The sequence below is a fragment of the Macaca mulatta genome, chromosome 1 (genome assembly GCF_049350105.2).
Source record: "Macaca mulatta isolate MMU2019108-1 chromosome 1, T2T-MMU8v2.0, whole genome shotgun sequence".
Taxonomy (NCBI): domain Eukaryota; kingdom Metazoa; phylum Chordata; class Mammalia; order Primates; family Cercopithecidae; genus Macaca; species Macaca mulatta.
In genome coordinates this window covers 228099334-228116840 of record NC_133406.1, presented here as the reverse complement: position 1 = coordinate 228116840, position 17507 = coordinate 228099334, and the positions used below count along the sequence as shown (strand labels likewise).

The 17507-nt window shown below is 49.5% G+C and overlaps 1 protein-coding gene and 3 long non-coding RNA genes across 4 annotated transcripts in view; 2 read left to right on the top strand and 2 right to left on the bottom strand.

Annotated features, from left to right (window-relative positions):
• DHRS3 (dehydrogenase/reductase 3) overlaps window positions 1-15828 on the bottom strand; it is a gene marked incomplete at its 5' end in the record, with an annotated part of 52954 nt that extends 37126 nt beyond the window's left edge. The window contains 1 exon segment of the mRNA NM_001260537.2: window positions 15454-15828. Within this exon segment, the coding sequence (NP_001247466.1) occupies window positions 15454-15648 (195 nt within the window).
• LOC144336141 (uncharacterized) lies at window positions 886-4086 on the top strand. The gene is made up of 2 exons (XR_013407644.1): window positions 886-2744; window positions 2876-4086. It is a non-coding gene; the product is annotated as an uncharacterized LOC144336141 (long non-coding RNA).
• LOC144336142 (uncharacterized) lies at window positions 6241-11847 on the bottom strand. Its single transcript, XR_013407647.1, has 2 exons — window positions 11042-11847; window positions 6241-8198 (listed from the first exon to the last, which is right to left on the bottom strand). It is a non-coding gene; the product is annotated as an uncharacterized LOC144336142 (long non-coding RNA).
• On the top strand, window positions 11950-16103 carry LOC144336139 (uncharacterized). Its single transcript, XR_013407642.1, has 2 exons — window positions 11950-12780; window positions 13140-16103. It is a non-coding gene; the product is annotated as an uncharacterized LOC144336139 (long non-coding RNA).
• Window positions 16104-17507: the final 1404 nt, after the last annotated feature.

Here is a 17507-nt window from a genome sequence, read left to right as displayed (position 1 = left end):
AAAGCGTGGTGAGTTGCTATGGTAACCCCAGACTTTGGCCTCACTGCAGCCCAGTCCTGCCCAATTGAGCTACTTGGACGCAGAGATAAAAATGACTAATGTCTTGGGTGGGGGAAGTTGGATGGTTGTGGGGGTTGGGCAGCCAGGACCAGAGAGGAGACCGTACCCCTGACCAGCCTCAGCCCCTGGGTTGCAGAAAGGCCCATGTTGGACCAGCCCCTGCCTGGGAAGATACGGGCTGTGCCACGGGTCATCTCAACACGGGTGAGGCCTTGGGTGGAAGGGAGATGGCCAGACTCCCTGTAGGGAGTGGTTCCCTCCCACAGACTTCTAGAAAGGGTCAAGGGCTCCAATTCCCCCGAGGGCTTCTGTGGCAGGGGCAGAACTCTCCCCTTCCTGGGGGAGTCCCAGAACCAGGGTGAGTCAGGCCAGCGGGTTTTTTGCCTTTTGTCCCTGGCGTCCTGCAGAGCGTCTGGTCTAATACGCAGAAGGAGAAGGGCTGGAGCAGGGGGTATCCACCGCCCTTCACCCCCACGGCCATTGCCCCAACTGGAAGGAGTGGTTGTCTCTTGCAAACGCTCTCGCAGTCACCCAGGAGGTGATAGGAGCTATTTCACTAAATTTCCACATCTTCATTTTTCAGATGAGGGAACCAAAGCCCAGAGAGAGAGAGTTGCTCGCCCAAGGTCACACAGCAAGTCACTGGGAGGCCCCTCCTAATCTACGGCGTTAGGAACGAATTTCCAACAGCCCTGGCCGGCACTATAAATTGCATGAGTGCACTGGCCAGAGCCGGCCTCTACCGCCCAAAAGATTTTGGCCGCTGTGACACTGCCCATGGGCCAGGTCTGGGCTTTGGGGCTGAGGTTGTTAAGGCACACTCTCCCAGGGCTGGGTGCTTTGGAGGCAGGGAGGGCCAGGCAGTAGCCTCCTGTGTCCTTTCTGGCAAATGGATTTGGGCTGAGTCCCCTTGGAGAGGCTGTCTCAGCCCTGGTTGGGTATTCAGGGTTTCTAGCTTGTGGGCACCTCGGTGGTAGAGGAGGTGCCCAGGCTGAGGGCAGAGCAGGGTCTGGGGTTCCACATGTCTGGGGTGGGAGTGTGGGTTCCTCTGCTGAGGGGCAAAGGCCCAAGCGAACTAGAGGGCATTTGGTCCAGAAGCCACAGCACCTTGGGTTAAAGAGCCAAAGGTGGAGGTGTCATTAAAGAGGGGACATCCAGCAAATCCAAGAAGGGTCCATCCAGGAGAGGGAGTGGGCTGAGTCATTTCCTTGAAGCATCATTTTCAAGCCTTATTTTTTTCCTTTAGAACAATGACTTTGTTTCAAAACGCACACCAAAATCTTAACATGGAATTGTAAGCCACAAAACAGAGGTGACAACACTGACCTAGTCCACAGGAAGCAGGGGTCCCTCAGAACCCATCCTGCTCCATCTCCCACTTGGCCCCACCTTCTTGGGGCCTCTAGGGTGCTCTGGAACCCAGTTTGAAAACCTGGACCTTGCACCTCAGCTGGTGCTGAGGTCTGCGTGGGGACCGCGCGGCTTGGAGGCTGGTAGAAGTGGTTGGGAGAGGTGGGACGCAGACAGGAGACCGTGTTCCCTAGGAGGCCATTTCAGTGTGGACAAGATCATCATACGCTTCACTCATCAAAATCCCCGAAAGGCTGCCGAAAAGGGGATTTAAGGTCACATTCCTTTAAGTAGGGATGGCCAATGGGGTAAGAAAGACTGGGGCCCAGTGGCCTTCACCAGGCTGACCACTGGTGGCCTTAAGCACCAAGCCACACATGTGTACTCTCCACCCTGAGCTTGCCCTGCCTTCTGTGTCACAGGATACCAGGGCATTCCCTACCTCTCACACGAGCCCTCGCCCTGGGCCTGCATCTCAGCCTGTAGGACTTGGATGGGTTTTGATTGTATCTAGTCCAAGCCTTCTTAACCCAGAGTCTAGGATAGGTGACAGGTGTACATGCCCCCTTAAAAGTACAAAACTTTCAGTTGCACCTTCTTCCTGGGATAGAGCTCATATTTTCTTCAGACCCTTGAAGGGCTCTACAACCAGCAAAAAAATTGAGAGTTACTGCAACCCCCTCAGTTGCCACCTCCTTCGAGAAGTCTTCTAAGATTTTCCTTAATTTACAGTGATCAAAGCTCTCAGGCCACGCAGAGCTCAGTGACCTCGGGCTTAACTGGAGGGAGCTGTCACTCACTGTCTCCTCTGCGGCTGGGTCTCTGCGTGTTAAGACGTCACACTGGTTGTCAAATGAAAGAAATTCAACTGTGCTATTCCCAAGCTTGTCAGTTTACTCTTTAAAAGAAACCCTGATAACTGAGGACTATTTTATTCCTTTGGCAAGTCTCCCATTCATTGTATGCAAATACTGCTACTCAGTGCTCTAAACGATGTTTGTGTAAAAGCGGATTTCACTACATCCCTGCCCGCATCCTGTTGACTCACTCACTGCTTATCACAGCTCTCTCCAGAACCCTCTGTGTACTAAGCCCCATTACTTAACAGCTTGTCTCTTGACCTCTCCATGACCCTGAATGAGGCAGGCCAGGCCAGGCTGAGATTATTTGTTGCAGTGGGAAAAGATGGAGGGTTGAAGCTGGGAAGCCTGGGTTCAGAATCTGCCCTTAGCGACGTGTCCCAGGATGGCCACTTCACCTGGATCTCAGAAATGTGCGCTGGTGGCCGGGCATGGTGACTCATGCTTGTAATCCCAGCACTTTGGGAGGCTGAGGTGGGCAGATCACAGGTCAAGAGACATAGACCATCCTGGCCAACATGGTGAAACCCCGTCTCTACTAAAAATATAAAAATTAGCTGGGTGTGGGGGCGCACGCCTGTAGTCCCAGCTATCGGGAGGCTGAGGCAGGAGAATTGCTTGAACCCGGGAGGAGGTGGAGGTTGCAGTGAGCCAAGATCGCGCCACTGCATTCCAGCCTGGGCGACTGGCGAAACTCCATCTCAAAAAAAAAAAAAAAAAAAAAGAAGAAGGTCGACAATGAATGTGCAAAAGCACTGTGCAGTCATGTAGAGTACCAAGTCACGTGGGTTACCATCGTCACACACATTGCCACAGCCACGTACAGTGCCACAGCCTTGTATATTACCATGGTCATGTACAGTATCAGTCTTCTATATTACCACGGTTATGTACAGTATCAATCTGGTATATTACCATGGTTATGTACAGTATCATTCTTGCATATTACTATGGTCTTATAGAGTACCCATCTTGTATATTACCAAGGTCATGTACAGCATCAGTCTTGTATATTACCACAGTTACATGCAGAATCAATCTTGTATATTACCACAGTTATATGCAGAATCAATCTTGTATATTACCACAGTTATATGCAGTGTCAATCTTGTATATTACCATGGTCATGTACAGTATCATTCTTGCATATTACTATGGTCTTGTATGAGTATCCATCTTGTATATTACCAAGGTCATGTACAGTATCTCTCTTGTATATTACCATGGTCATGTACAGTACCAAAGTCATGTATAGTGTCAGCCATGTATATTAGCAGCCATGTATGTTACCACAATCATATATAACTACCATCATGTACAGTCCTGCAGTCACATACAGTATCAGTCAATGTATATCACCACAGTTATATATATTAGCACAATCATGTATAGTACTAGAGTCATGTATATTATCAGTTATATATAGTACCACAGCCATGTACAGTACCACATCATGTATAGTACTATAGTCACATATAGTGACATAGTCATGTAGAATACCATAGCCATGTACAATACCATGTCCTCTACGGTACCACAGTCATTAACAGTACCATGTATATTAATAGTACCATGTATAGCAATAGTGCCACGTATATTCCTACATTCCTGCTTTTACCATAATCATGTACAAAGGGTCTTCAAAAAGTTCAAGGAAAATGCATATTATGAAAAAACTAGGCATATATTTGAGATTTTTTTTTTGCCCCCAAATAACTAACTTGTTATAACATGACTAAATGGGATCTAGTTTGAGGCACTAAGAAGGATAAGACATCAGTTTGAAAAGAACCCCTATCAGAGCAACATGAATTCTACTAAAACCGAAGCAAGAACAAACATCAAATTTACAATGAAGCTTGCTTAGATGGAAGAATGGTGAAATCATTGACGCTTTATTAAAAGTGTATGGGGACAATGCCCTAAAGAAATCAGCAGTTGGCTGGGCGTGGTGGCTCACACCTGTAATCCCAGTACTTTGGGAGGCCAAGGCAGGCGGATCACAAAGTCAAGAGATCGAGACCATCCTGGCCAACACGGTGAAACCCCGTCTCTACTAAAAATACAAAAATTAGCCAGGCGTGGTGGTGTGTACCTGTAGTCTCAGCTACCTGGGAGGCTGAGGCAGAAGAATTGCTTGAACCCAGGAGGCAGAGGTTGCAGTGAGCTGAAATCATGTCACTGCATTCCAGCCTGGTGACAGAGTGAGACTTTGTCTCAAAAAAAAAAAAAAAGAAAAAAAAAAAATCCATCAGCACTTAATAAATGGATAACTTGTTAAGAAGGGATAAGACGATGTTGAAGATAAACATCTTCATGTTTGGAAGTGCCAGACCATCCATATCAAATTAGAAAGAAAAAATTCATCTTGTTTGTGCTCTTACTGAAGAGGACTGACAATTAACAGCAAAAAAAAAAAAAATAATAATAATAGTAATAGCCAATACCATAGACATCTCCATTGGTTGAGCATACACAATTCTGACTAAAATATTAAAGTTGAACAAACTTTCCACTTGATAAGCACCAAAACTACTGCACCCAGATCAGGTGCAGATGAGAGCAAAGCTTTCAATGAAAAATTTAAACAAGTGGGATCAAGATCTTGAAGCATTTCCTCAAAGAACTGTAAGAGAAGATGAAGCATTGACCACTACAATCCTGAAGACAAGGCACAATCAAAGCAATGGCTACCAAGAGGTGGACGTGGCCCAGTCAAAGCAAAAGCAGACCGGCCAAGAGCAAAGGTCATGGCAACAGTTTTTTGGGGATGTTCTAAGCATTCTGCTTGTTAACTTTCTGGAGGGACAAGAACAATAATATCTGCTTATAATGAGAGTGTTTTGAGAAAGTTAGCCAAAACTTTAGCAGAAAAACACCCAGGAAAGCCTCACCAGATAGTCCTGCTCCACTAAGACAAGGTTCCCCGTTCATTCCTCTCATCGAACAACGACAATTTTGTGAGAGTTTTGATAAGAAATCATTAGGCAGGCATCCACTTTACAGTCCTGCTTTGGCTCTTTCTGACTTCCTTTTGTTTCCTAATCTTAAAAAATCTTTAAAGGGTGATACGGTTAGGCTCTGTGTCCCCACCCAAATCTCATCTTGAATTATAATCCCAATAATCCCCATGTGCTCAGGGAGAGAGGAGGTGGAGGTAATTGGATCATGGGAGTAGTTTCCTCTATGCTGTTCTCATGATAGTGAGTTCTCACATGATCTGATGGTTTTATAAGTGTTTGGTAGTTCCTCCTAAGTTCATTCTCCTTCCTGCTGCCTTGTGAAGAAAGTGCCTTGCTTCCCCTTTTCCTTCCGCCATGATGGTAAGTTTCCTGAGGCCTCCTCAGCCATGCGTAACTGTCAGTCAATTAAACTTCTTTCCTTTATAAATTACTCAGTCTCTAATATTTCTCTATAGCAATATGAGAAAGGACTAAGACAAAGGGCATCCATTTCTCTTCAGCTAATGATGTAAAAAAAAGACTGTATTGACATGGCTGAACTCTCAGGATGCTCAATTATTTTGGGATGAACTAGATGGCTGGTATCACTTACAAAAGTGTCTTGCAACTTGATGAAGCTTATGTTGATAAATTATATATATATATATATTTGTGTATATATGTGTATGTGTGTATATAAACATATGGAGAGAGAGAGAGATGCAGTCTGGCTCTGTCGCCCAGGCTGAAGTGCAGTGGTGCAATCTCCACTCACTGCAACCTCCACTTCCCACGTTCCAGTGATTCTTCTGCCTCAGTCTCCCGAGTAGCTGGGATCACAGGCATGTGCCGCCATGCCGGATAATTTTTGTATTTTTAGTAGAGATGGGGTTTCACCCTGTTGGACAGGCTGGTCTTGAACTCTTGACGTCAAGTGATCTGCCCGCCTCAGCCTCCCACAGTGCTGGGATTACAGGAGTGAGCCACCACACCTGGCTCTTATTTTTTATTTTCATCCTTTAATTCCATTTTCCACAACCTTTTTGAAGCCCCTTTATATATTACCACAGGATATTACCAATCACGTATGGTACCACAGCCACGTAAAGTTACCACAGTCGTGAATATTACTAGGAACCCAAAGAAACCATCAGCATCCAGTTAGGAAGCCACAGGAATCTAAGCCTGAGTGAAGGATATGAATCTGTGCCCACCCTGCACCCTCCTGCCTCCTCCCTGCTCCCCAGCACCCTGGAAAGCCTGGACAAAGGAATGACATCACTGTGGGAAGATCCTGCTGAAGTCATGCTGAGAAGGGCTGCCTCCTTTTAATTCTCAAGTGTTGGTTGAAAATTGGTGTCCTCTTTTCCTCCTGCCCCCTGCCCCTGCCTGGGTCATTGCTCTCACTGACATCATGACAATGACTCACAGAATCAAAGGGTAGAAGGGACCCGGGAGGTTGTCCAGAACCTAACCTCCCCCAATGCAGAAATCTCGACACCATGTTTGCTTAAAGAGCAGCCTGTTCCAAAGGGCAGGAGGGTGTTCCTCTTGCAGGGCCCAGGTCTGCCTTTTCAAGCTCTCCCTATGGGCCTGGTGTGGGCTTCCAGAACCATCTAGAACAGGTCCTATGCCTCTGTGGTACCGGAGTGCAGCTGATACCCTCTCCTGCCTCTTAAGCAGTCAACTATACTCCCATGGATTTGCCACCCAACCCAAGTCATGGCTTGTAGCCCTCGTCACCCAGCCTGCTCCCTGGATACCCTGCAGGTGCTCAAGGGCCTTGCCAAAGTGCTGGCCCACACGGACACAATGCCCCAGAAGTCATTTTGACAAAGTAGGACTGAAAAGCATCTCCTTCATTCTAAGCATCAGCACAGTTATCTGATTTTATTTAGAGGGGTTCAGCAGTACTGCTACTAGAAGCCAGCTTGTTGGTGTCAACTCATCCTTCCACAGTGTCAGGAGCTTTTCCAACCTGGGGATGCTGTTCACTCCAGGAACACTAAGTGCCACAAGGAGAGAACTTTGTTTATGAGGTTCCCTGCCCCATCTCCAAGGCCTAGTTTGCTGAAATCAATGAATGGAGTCAACAGTCATGATTTCTCGGAACCGTGTCACCCTGAAGCTGGTTGTCACTCCTCACCTAAGTTATACCAGCAAGAAATAATCAGGATCTGGCTGGGAGCAAGGCTGCCCAGCAGAGCCCCGAGGGCTGGGTTCCAGGTGCCTCCCACCCCCTCCAACAGTGGCACCCCGGCCTGCTTAGATTCTCCATTTCCCTCAGCCCAGACACTTCCATCTTGACGGTAAAGATATCGGAGGAGGCCCTCAGCATCCTCTAAAACTAGTGCAAAGCTGAGAGCATTCCCTGAGCTCTGGGAATCTCCCAAAGAAGGTGGTGAGGCAAGTCTGGGTGATATTCTTGGAGGAGGCATGGAAACCTGGCAGCCTCCTAGCAGGTCCCCGACCACTGGCCTGACACCCACCGCCTGCCTGTCACAGCAGCCAGGGGATCCTGCTAAGGCTTGGGTGAGGGCATGACGCTTGAGTCCTAGGGTCAGCTAGGTCCACCTGTCCTTCATGGGAACCTGTCCCCCTCAGTTCTTCCTCCCCACTCACTCACTGCTCCAGCCACACTGGCCACCTCTTGGTCCTCAGACACTCCACTCTCTCCTCAGAGCCCTTGCTCTGTCCTCTCCCCAGAACACCACTGCTCCCTTCCCACCATGCCCTTGCCACCTTCAGGTCTTTCCTCGTGTGCCCTTCTCAGTGTGGCCTTCCTTATACCCTACCTAGAATCTCAGGTCCTCACATTCCTGTCCTCCTTGCCTCATTGGTTTTCTCCTTATCGCTTATGATGACAATTCAATGTGCTGTTTTATTTATTTATTTATTTATTTATTTATTTATTTATTTATTGAGACAGAGTCTCGCACTGTTGCTCAGGCTAGAATGCAGTGGCATGATCTCTGCTCACTGCAACCTCCACCTCCCAGGTTCAAACAATTCTCGTGCCTCAGCCTCCCAAGTAGCTGGGATTATAGGTGCACTCCACCACACCCAGCTATTTTTCTTTTTTAGTAGTAGTAGTATAGACAGGGGTTTCACCATGTTGGGTCAGGCTGGTCTTGAACTCCTGACCTCAAGTGTTCCACCTGCCTTAGCCTCCTAAAGTGCTGGGATTACAGGCATAAGAATGTACTGTTCTATTGATCTTGCTTTTTATCTGTCTCTCTTAATAAAATGCCAGCTCTCACTACATGGGTGGGGATTTTCATCTGCTTTGCTCCCTGCATGCCTTCAGTGCCCAGAACAGCGCCTGGCATATAGCAGGTGCTCAATAAATGTGCTGAATATATGAATAAGTGAATAAATGAATGAGTTCCCACCGACCATTCACTTGCTAACCCGGCACTCTTGTTGAGAATCTAGGCATCTGCTCATTTTCAGATTCTAAGATCTCACTCATTTCAGGGGTGCCACAGCAGATGAGCACACATTTGGGCATGCTAGTGTCTAAATAGACTCACTTTTCTCATTTCCAGTTGGCTTCAATGGTTTCCTAATCCTCATGGTTCACCTGAATAATACGTTTGAAATGTTTCAAGTATCTTGTATTTTTGGATTGTGTCTCCTGAAGGCAACAGTGGGCATGGCCTCATAACATTCTAGGTGTGTTCATGCTTTTGTCCAAGGACAAGGGAGAACGTGTAGTGTGTGGAACCCATCCCGCACTGATACTGTGGTAGGATATCGCTGGTAGTGGCAGGTTAAGACAAGGGCTTTTGTTACTGCGATTGTGACAACCAGATACATTTCCTGGGTAGAAAGGACACCTCATAAATATAGATGAGATCACTTTCTCAAAGTAGACAACCTCGGCAAATACCAAGATGGAAATGAACCAGAGAAAGTAACTGCAATGATACAGAGATCAGAGGGCTTGGAAGGGATCTGTGCAGCCGTAAACAAGTGCGCTTCATCTGAAAAGATGGAAGCTCGAAGAGCTTGAAGTTGAAACGAGAATTAGCAGAAGGGTTAGGTACACGAAAATGAACTTGACTCAGATTCAGTATTATTAGAGGGAGGAGGCATTCTTGAAAGCCCAAATAGAGAAGGTGGTGAATTAAGGAGAAAGAAAACCAGGAAATTTTGTTTGACATGCTAGTTAGGGAACTCGGGTCCCTTATTCCCTTAGAAGCGACAGTCTGGAAATATTAACATCTTCTGCAAGAGCTGAACTAAATCCACGGCAGACAGCTACCTGTTGAGGGAGTTTTAAATGGGTGTGGGGCTCTGTGGAGCTGGGGCACAGCACATTTTCCAACTCTGAGTTGCTTATTTTTCATTTGGTGGCATCTGATGACTAGCAAAGACTGAGATCATCAGTGATAGGGACAAATGCTTTCTTCACCCGGAATTCTCCTGCTTGCAACTCAGGGAAGCCTGGCAATCCATTGCTTTCTTGGGTTGACTGATCTGTAAAATGAGAATTTTCGAGCATGCCAGGATCTTAGGGATCATTGTAACCCCTCTCATTTTATAGGGGTGCTTCTCAGCTGCAACCTGGAGAAGGTAGTAACTTTTCCAGGGTCAAGAACCCAGTCTTGGCCGGGTGTGGAAGCTCACACCTATAATCCCAGCACTTTGGAAGGCCAAGAAGGGAGGACTGCTTGAGCCCAAGAGTTCGAGACTAACCTAAGCACCATAGCGAGAGACTCCCATCTCTGTTTTTAAATAAACAAATAAATAATAAATAAATAAAAGCTTAGTCTCTGGCCTCCTGCACAGGTGAGAAAGACTGCAGGAGGCCGTGCTCCGAGAGTTGACACCTTTGTTTCCCCAAGGGAAGGGCCTGGGGGAGTAAGAAGGAGATGTTTGTCTATTCATGAGACAGCCTCATTTGTAAGGTCAGTTGAGACCCATGCTCCAAGCGGAAACGCTTCTAGCGGTCACAGGTAGAACAGGTAGCCTACCTGCCTGCTTTCAGGTTGCACAGAGAGGATAGGAGAGATGGGCCACTGCTCTCTCCCCTGTAAATTTGTTAGTGCAGCTGTTTTGGCCTGATGACTCTAGAGACCCACAGATGACCTGTCTGGACCCTTCTCTTCTTTCTCTTTCGTCCCATTCCCACCAGTACTGACCTGACTCAGAGTCTGAGGTGTAAACTCCCTGCTTACCTCCCTATGCCACGATACAGTATTTTCTTGCTTTCCTTTCTACTTCCCTCTCGCAATTCCAGCCAGGTAGAGCCTTCGATCAGGAGGTTTCTTGCACCTAGATTGCCCTTGTCACACCCCTTCTGGTTGAAACTCTTGACCTTCTTCAAGGCTCAGTCAAATGCTCCCTCCTTCATGAAACCTTTCATGAGTGCTTGCTATAAATGAACTGCTCCTCTGTGCTTCCACCATGTAGCATCCCCCAAACTTCATGCCCATCCAGAACTTCAGAATCTCACCTTATTTGGAAAGAGAGTTTTTGGAGCTGTAACTAGTTAAGGATCTTGAGATATAATCACATTGGATTTAGTATGTGCCTTGAATCCAATAACTAGTGTCCTTATAAGAAAATGATGGGGGTGGGCGTGGTGGCTCATGCTTGTAATCCGAGCACTTTGGGAGGCTGAGGTGGGTGGATCACCTGAGGTTGGGAGTTCGAGACCAACCTGACCAACATGGAGAAACCCCGTCTCTACTAAAAATACAAAATTAGTTGGGCATGGTGGCACGCATGCCTGTAATCCCAGCTACTCGGGAGGCTGAGGCAGGAGAATTGCTTGAATCCGGGAGGTGGAGGTTGCAGTGAGCCAAGATCACGCCATTGCACTCCAGCCTGGGCAATAAGAGTGAAACTCTGTTTCAAAAAAAAAAAAAAGACGAAACCTAGACACACACACACAGTGAGGAAGGCCATGTGATGATGAAAGGAGAGATTGCAGCCATGCTTCAATCAAGCCAAGGAGCATCAGGAGCCACCAGGAGCTGAAGGATCTTCCCCTGGAGTCTTGGAGTGGAGAGGAACCAGGAACCCAGAACCCTGCTGACGCCTTGATTTCAGACTTCTGGCCCCCAGAACCACGAGAGAATACATTTTGTTGTGGTAAGCCATCAAGTTTGTGCTAATTTGTCATGGTAACCACAGGAAGCACACACACATGGTGATTTGTGCCTTCACTGTAAGCACCTGGCCACATTCTAGGTCTTTATTCATCTTTGCTACATTTTCCTACAGGCCCAGAGCTATGCCAAACACCGAACAGATACCCCAGGCAGGTTTACTAAGCTAGGTCTCTCAGAGACGGTGTCAAGGGACTTATGAGCTTGGGCTGGCCCCAGGGCTAGGAATGGGAAGGACACAGGACTTGCTGAATGGAAGTGCTGGAGAATGGGGTTCATAAATCTACTCACAGTGCTAGTTCCTGGCTGGGTGCTTTAGGAACAGGGCAATCTACCCACATGCTGTAAATTCACTGATAGCAAGACAGAACTCCAAGCCAGTTCCCACACTACATCCCTGAAATACCTCCCCTCAGACTACCTCTTGGAAACGGGAATTGAGTATTTGTTTGTTTTTTTGTTTGTTTTTGAGACAGAGTTTCATTCTATCGCCCAGGCTGGAGTGCAATGGCGCGATCTAGGCTCACTGCAACCTCCACCTCCCGGGTTCAAGCGCTTCTCCTGCCTCAGCCTTCTGACCAGCTGGAATTACAGGTGCTTACCACCATGCCTGGATAATTTTTTGTATTTTTAGTCGAGATGGAGATTCACCATGTTGGCTAGGTTGGTCTCGAGCTCCTGACCTCAGGTGATCTGCCCGCCTCAGCCTCCCAAAGTGCTGGGATTACAGGCGTGAGCCACTGCTCCCAGCCAAGGTCCTGGAGTTCTTGATGTGGTATCGAGCTCGTGTATGTTGCCCCACCTCCCAAGGTTTGCAATCATGGCCCAAGACTCTAGTCCAGCCACTTGCTTGACACCAAACCAAAGGCTGGAATGGTCTCTACAAATACTTCTAAATGAACGATCCACTTCTCCTCCCAGGGGTTCCTGCTAACACCATGTCAAACTCAAAGACTGGAGCCTGGGCTGACCACTAGCCAGAAGTTAGTTCCCTTGGAGGGAAGGGGAATAAGCTTAAGGTTTCTGAATGCTTTTGTGGAAGGAATTCTAAGAGGGCATAGAAAATTGAGAAGCAAGAGCTTTACGCCTGGAGACCCTAACCGTGACTGGCCCTGCCTCAGTTTGCCACAGTGCACTGTGGATAAGGAGAGACGTGTCCTAATTAGGAGCTCTCAAATTCTTATAGCCTTAGTGTCCCTTTAAAAAAAGCCCTCGCTTATTTGGGCCACCTTTGTACCCTAAGGCTCACCACCACCCACGAATATTGCCAAATGCTATTTAACTCAAGGTCGTTATGGGAAACTGGGTTGTCAACTCTCCCTCCTTCCCAAATAAACAGATAACTCCTGGACATGTCAGCTATTTGCAGAGATTCTGGTACTCCTTTTTTTTTTTCTTTTTCCTTTTTGGGGTCTTTCCCCTCCAGATCCAATCCCACTAGAATCTAGGGTGGGAAGCTCTCAGATGCAGCCATCAGAATCTAGGATGGGAAGCTCTCAGACGCAGCCATCAGAATCTAGGATGGGAAGCTCTCAGATGCAGCCATCAGAATCTAGGATGGGAAGCTCTCAGATGCAGCCATCAGAATCTAGGATGGGAAGCTCTCAGACGCAGCCATCAGAATCTAGGATGGGAAGCTCTCAGATGCAGCCATCAGAATCTAGGATGGGAAGCTCTCAGACGCAGCCATCAGAATCTAGGATGGGAAGCTCTCAGATGCAGCCATCAGAATCTAGGATGGGAAGCTCTCAGACGCAGCCATCAGAATCTAGGATGGGAAGCTCTCAGACGCAGCCATCAGAATCTAGGATGGGAAGCTCTCAGATGCAGCCATCAGAATCTAGGATGGGAAGCTCTCAGACGCAGCCTCCACTTCCATCAAGAGGAGAAGGAATGTCATCTGTGGTTCTGCACAGCCGCCCCCTGTCTAGGATCACTGCAGGCTGTGAGTGGCACTGGCCCTCTCTGATCCAGTGCCCTTGGGCCACCCCCAAGCCCACTGTTCACACCTGTCCCCAACCCATAAATTCCCCACTCCCTCAACACTTGACCCTTTGTTCCCAACCCCACTAGGCCCCAAAGCACTCCCGGCTCTGGGGGTTATCCCAAAGTCCTCTCGTTGATGTCTGGCCAGAAGCCACAATTCCAAACTCCCCACCAAGAGAGCAAACAGAAGCCTTACTATAAAGTAGCTCCAGTAATTGGTCAGATAATGGCCAGTTACAGGGAGCACTGCTGGTCATCCTGGCGAGTCAGATGACTGAATTGATTATAAATGGCACTCGAAGTTTCACAGGCCCCCGTGGATCCTGTTTTTGTTTTTGGTGACCCTGACACCAATTTAAGACATATTTCTAATTGGCCCTGGCTGGATTCCCTGGAAGAAGACGTCCAGTCCAAGTTAGGTGGGGTTTGGCTCCCGGTGCGTGAACTTGCAGGCTCCATTCTGTACTATCGCACCCACCCCCCAATGGCATACACTTCTTTCAATTTAGGATTGTTTATAGTCAGTCGAGTTTTTCCAGATTGACTAAGAGTTCCTCATCTGCCTACTGTAGTCAGCTACAAGAACAGTAAAAGAGACCTAGGACTTGGGAGAGCTGGAAGACTCAGAAAAGCGTCTCTGTGGGATGCAGACAGCTAAAGAATGACAATCACATGCAATTGTCCTAAACCCCACTTCCCCCCACAAAGGACACCCTCATCTGCCCTTTTAAGACCCCTTCACAAAGAACTTCGGGAGCCTTTTATGAGGCATCGCCTCAAGGAAATGAAACTGCGGAGAACAACTCTTACTTCCCCTTATTTGTTGCGTCCAAGGGTTAAAAACACTTCCCAACTCCCCCTCCAAATGCAAGGTCAAGCAGCTGTCCAAACCACCCAAGGAGAAGAGGGAGTCCTGGACAGCCAGACCCCTGCTAGCTTGGCCACCACGCGCTCCGGCCAGCCCGGCTAGGGAAGAGTTAATCGGATCGGCTTTGGCTGATAGTTCAGGCTCCAAAGTTCAGTCCCAGTCAGAGCCACCCCGGAGGAATTGTAAATCTCAGGGCAGCATTTAACAAAACAAAAGCAACCTGGAATTACATGCAGGTTTGGTTTTCTACAGTACATGTTTACTTAATCCCCAAGGTATGCGGCTCCATGTCAGATCAGCTGGCTTTGCGGCCCTTTCCCCCCCCCTAGTTCACAACAGTTTAAGTTTCAAACTAATTCCCTGTTTTCGCTCTTCCTCTTCACAGGGCTGGCTGGAGACAGCCTGGCCTGCCTCCCTCTCCCGATGGCTCTGGTCACCGGGTGAGTCAGCCTGGCCTGCGCTGGGGTTGGGTGACAGCCTGCTCACCCTCCCCGCTCTCCGGCACCAGGTCTCCAAAACGTGGAGCAAGGGGTGCCTGAACCACCAAAAAGTTAAAGGCTGTGTCTGGTGGGCAGGACCCTCCTTGCAGCACCACCTTCCAGCTAAAGGGGGAGAGATCCCTGAGGGGTGTGCTGGGGGGAGGGGACAGGGTTGAAGGTGAGAACAAGGGCTCTTTATCAGTAGCTGCTTACCCTGGCCTCCTCTTTCCTGCTTTCCAAACACCTGGGCCTCTCAGTGTCGGTCCGGCCAGACCGCTCTTCCCTTTTCAAACCCAAACCAAGTACCCCCTCTCGTGTCTTCAGAGCTGCAGCCGCCCAGGTTGGGGCTGGGTAGCGGGTTGCCAAGGAAAATACGAGGCGCCAGCTAGCAGGCGGCTCCCAGCTCTACCCAGGAGTGCGCACACCCTGCACTCACCAGGGTGGCGGCAAGAAAAAGGGGGGAAGGCGGGGGAGGGGGGCACAACACCTTCCTCTGGGAGGCAGGAATGTGGGAAATGGGTGGGTCTCCTAAGTTTCAGGGTGGGGGTGAATAGCCAGCCAGCCACCGATCCCAAAGGAGTGGATCAACTCTGAACCTGCCAAAAAAGACAGTCCGGTGCCCGGGAAATTTACAAGGTGAAACCGACTAGCTCAGCACTCGTGGGTGGCACGGGGGAGTGGGGTGGCCGTTGACTCTCAGCTCCCGGGAGCGGGATCCCGCAGCGGCAGCAGGTGGGCTCACCCCCTCCCCTGCGGCCCCCCACTCATTGGAGTCGCAGTGCCTGGTACCTTTCTGGCGCCGCGCTCCGCGAACTCGCGGGCGAGCTGACGCCCGATGCCTCTCCCGCCGCCTGTGATGAGGACGTTCTCCCGCGACAGGTCCCGCAGCTTGGCGGGCAGCACCAGTCCGACGGCTGCTTTCACCACCAGATAGATCATCTGTAGAGGGAACACCACCAGCGCGCCCAGCCGTTTCCACACCATCCTCCGCGCCGCGGAGCCGGGCAGGGGGCGAAAGTCCCCGGGCCGAGCAATACAGGAATTAAAAAACACCCCGAACAATAAATAGTAAACCGAATAAGGAGAGAGGCGTCCCACCTGGCCACTCTTGAAATCACCTCTTCCCAAATGCAAAGCACTGGGTGAGAAAAAAAAAAAAAAAAAGATAAATTCTCCTCTGGGGGAGAAAAAGCGTCTCCTAAGGTTGGGACTGTAAAAGAGGTGGAGGGGGAAGCTGGAGGTGGAAAGTTCTAACAAGAAGTTTCTTGCCCCAGCAGCCGTTTCGGCTGGGGAATTCTCAGGTAATGTTTACAGACTGACAGAGGAGTTCAGGCAGGGGAAGAAAAAAAAAAGGCACCAACCACACGCGCTCACCCTGCCTCGGTCCCGCGGTTTCAAAGTGCAAGATTAAACAAAAAAAAAAAAAAAAAAAAAAAAAAGCTGTTTCCAAATTGTAGCGCCCCCACCCCCACCCCGTCTCCAGGAAAAAAAAAAAAAAAAGTGGGGGACAAAAGTGCTTGGAGCTCCCAATTTCAGCCCGCGAAAGTCTCCCGACTCATTGCTATTCTTGGGCTCAGGAAATTGCTTAAACGCGATCTGATTGCCAGCAACGTGCAGGAGAAGTGGGGGGTCCGGGTGTCAGTTTCTTTACGTGCAGGGCTCGCCCTCGCGCGCGCTCGCTCGCTCCGGCTCCCTCCCTCCCCTCTCTGTTCCAGCAGAGGCTGGGAGTTGCCGCTCGATCCAGCTCCCCTTCTCTCCCTTTTTAGCATTTATTGCCTTCTTTTTGTCCTTTCCAACTTGGAGAGGGTCCGGGTGTGGAGCGCGCGTGGATCGGACGCCTTGGTCTGCGCGGCCCTATTCATTCGCTCCCCGGGCAGCTGCGTCTCGGAGAGAGAGGGCGGCCCCTTTTTCCCCCATTTTTTTAATACCCCATTAAGTCTGATTGACAGTTAAAGTTGTTGGGAGGCTTCACTACCGTTCCTCTGAGTGGCTGCTGCGGCCTCCCCTCCCCCTGCGCCGTCGCGGGGAGCGCGCATAAGGCGCGCACTCGGGCTCGCCGGGACTCGCGCTCTCCCGGGACTGGCTCCCCTCTCTGCAAGCCGGGACTTGCCGCCGGTGTCCCTGAGGGCTCGCAGCTGTAACTCGAACACGCTGGAACCGACTCCAGCGAGCCGGCTGCCTTCTCGAGACATTCCTCCTTGCCCGGGCCGCCCGCGGGCCAGGTGACCACCTCTGCGTGTGGAGCAGGCCCGGGGTAGCTTGCGCATGCCTTGATCCAACCAGGTCACCCAGGGTTTATTTGAGGTCATTTGGTCATCCCCGGCCTCCAGGTAGGATCGGGAAGCCACTCCTCACCTTTGCCCGGACCTCTTCTGTCTTCACTTAGAGTGGACTTTTAAAAGCCTGACCCAAGTCCCTCACGATGCTTGTGGGAAGCCGCTGGGGAGCAGGGCTTTGCTTTGAGGGGAGGGGGTAGTCAGGGGAAAGGAACCTGTGCTCCGGGTGCCAATAAAATCCCCAAAAGATTAGCTGGGAGCATATTTATTGCTCATCTGAGCTAGAATTACCTTGACTGACAGCAATTTCCTTAATAACAAAAGCCTGTAAACAAAACGTCCTATTCCTGCGCCCCTGTGCTGTGCAGCCAGCTTCTCCTGTGGATCTCCCTGGACTGCCCTGGCGGGGCACCCACCTTCTAACCTCCTGCCCTTCCCGACCGGAATGTCTCCCCTGCTGCAGGGTGGGACCGAGCTATTTAGAGTTGTCTGTTACAGGAAGTCTGGGAGGTGAGTCACGAAAAAGCAACCCCAGTTCAAAGTGCTGATGGGACTTGCCTCCCGCCC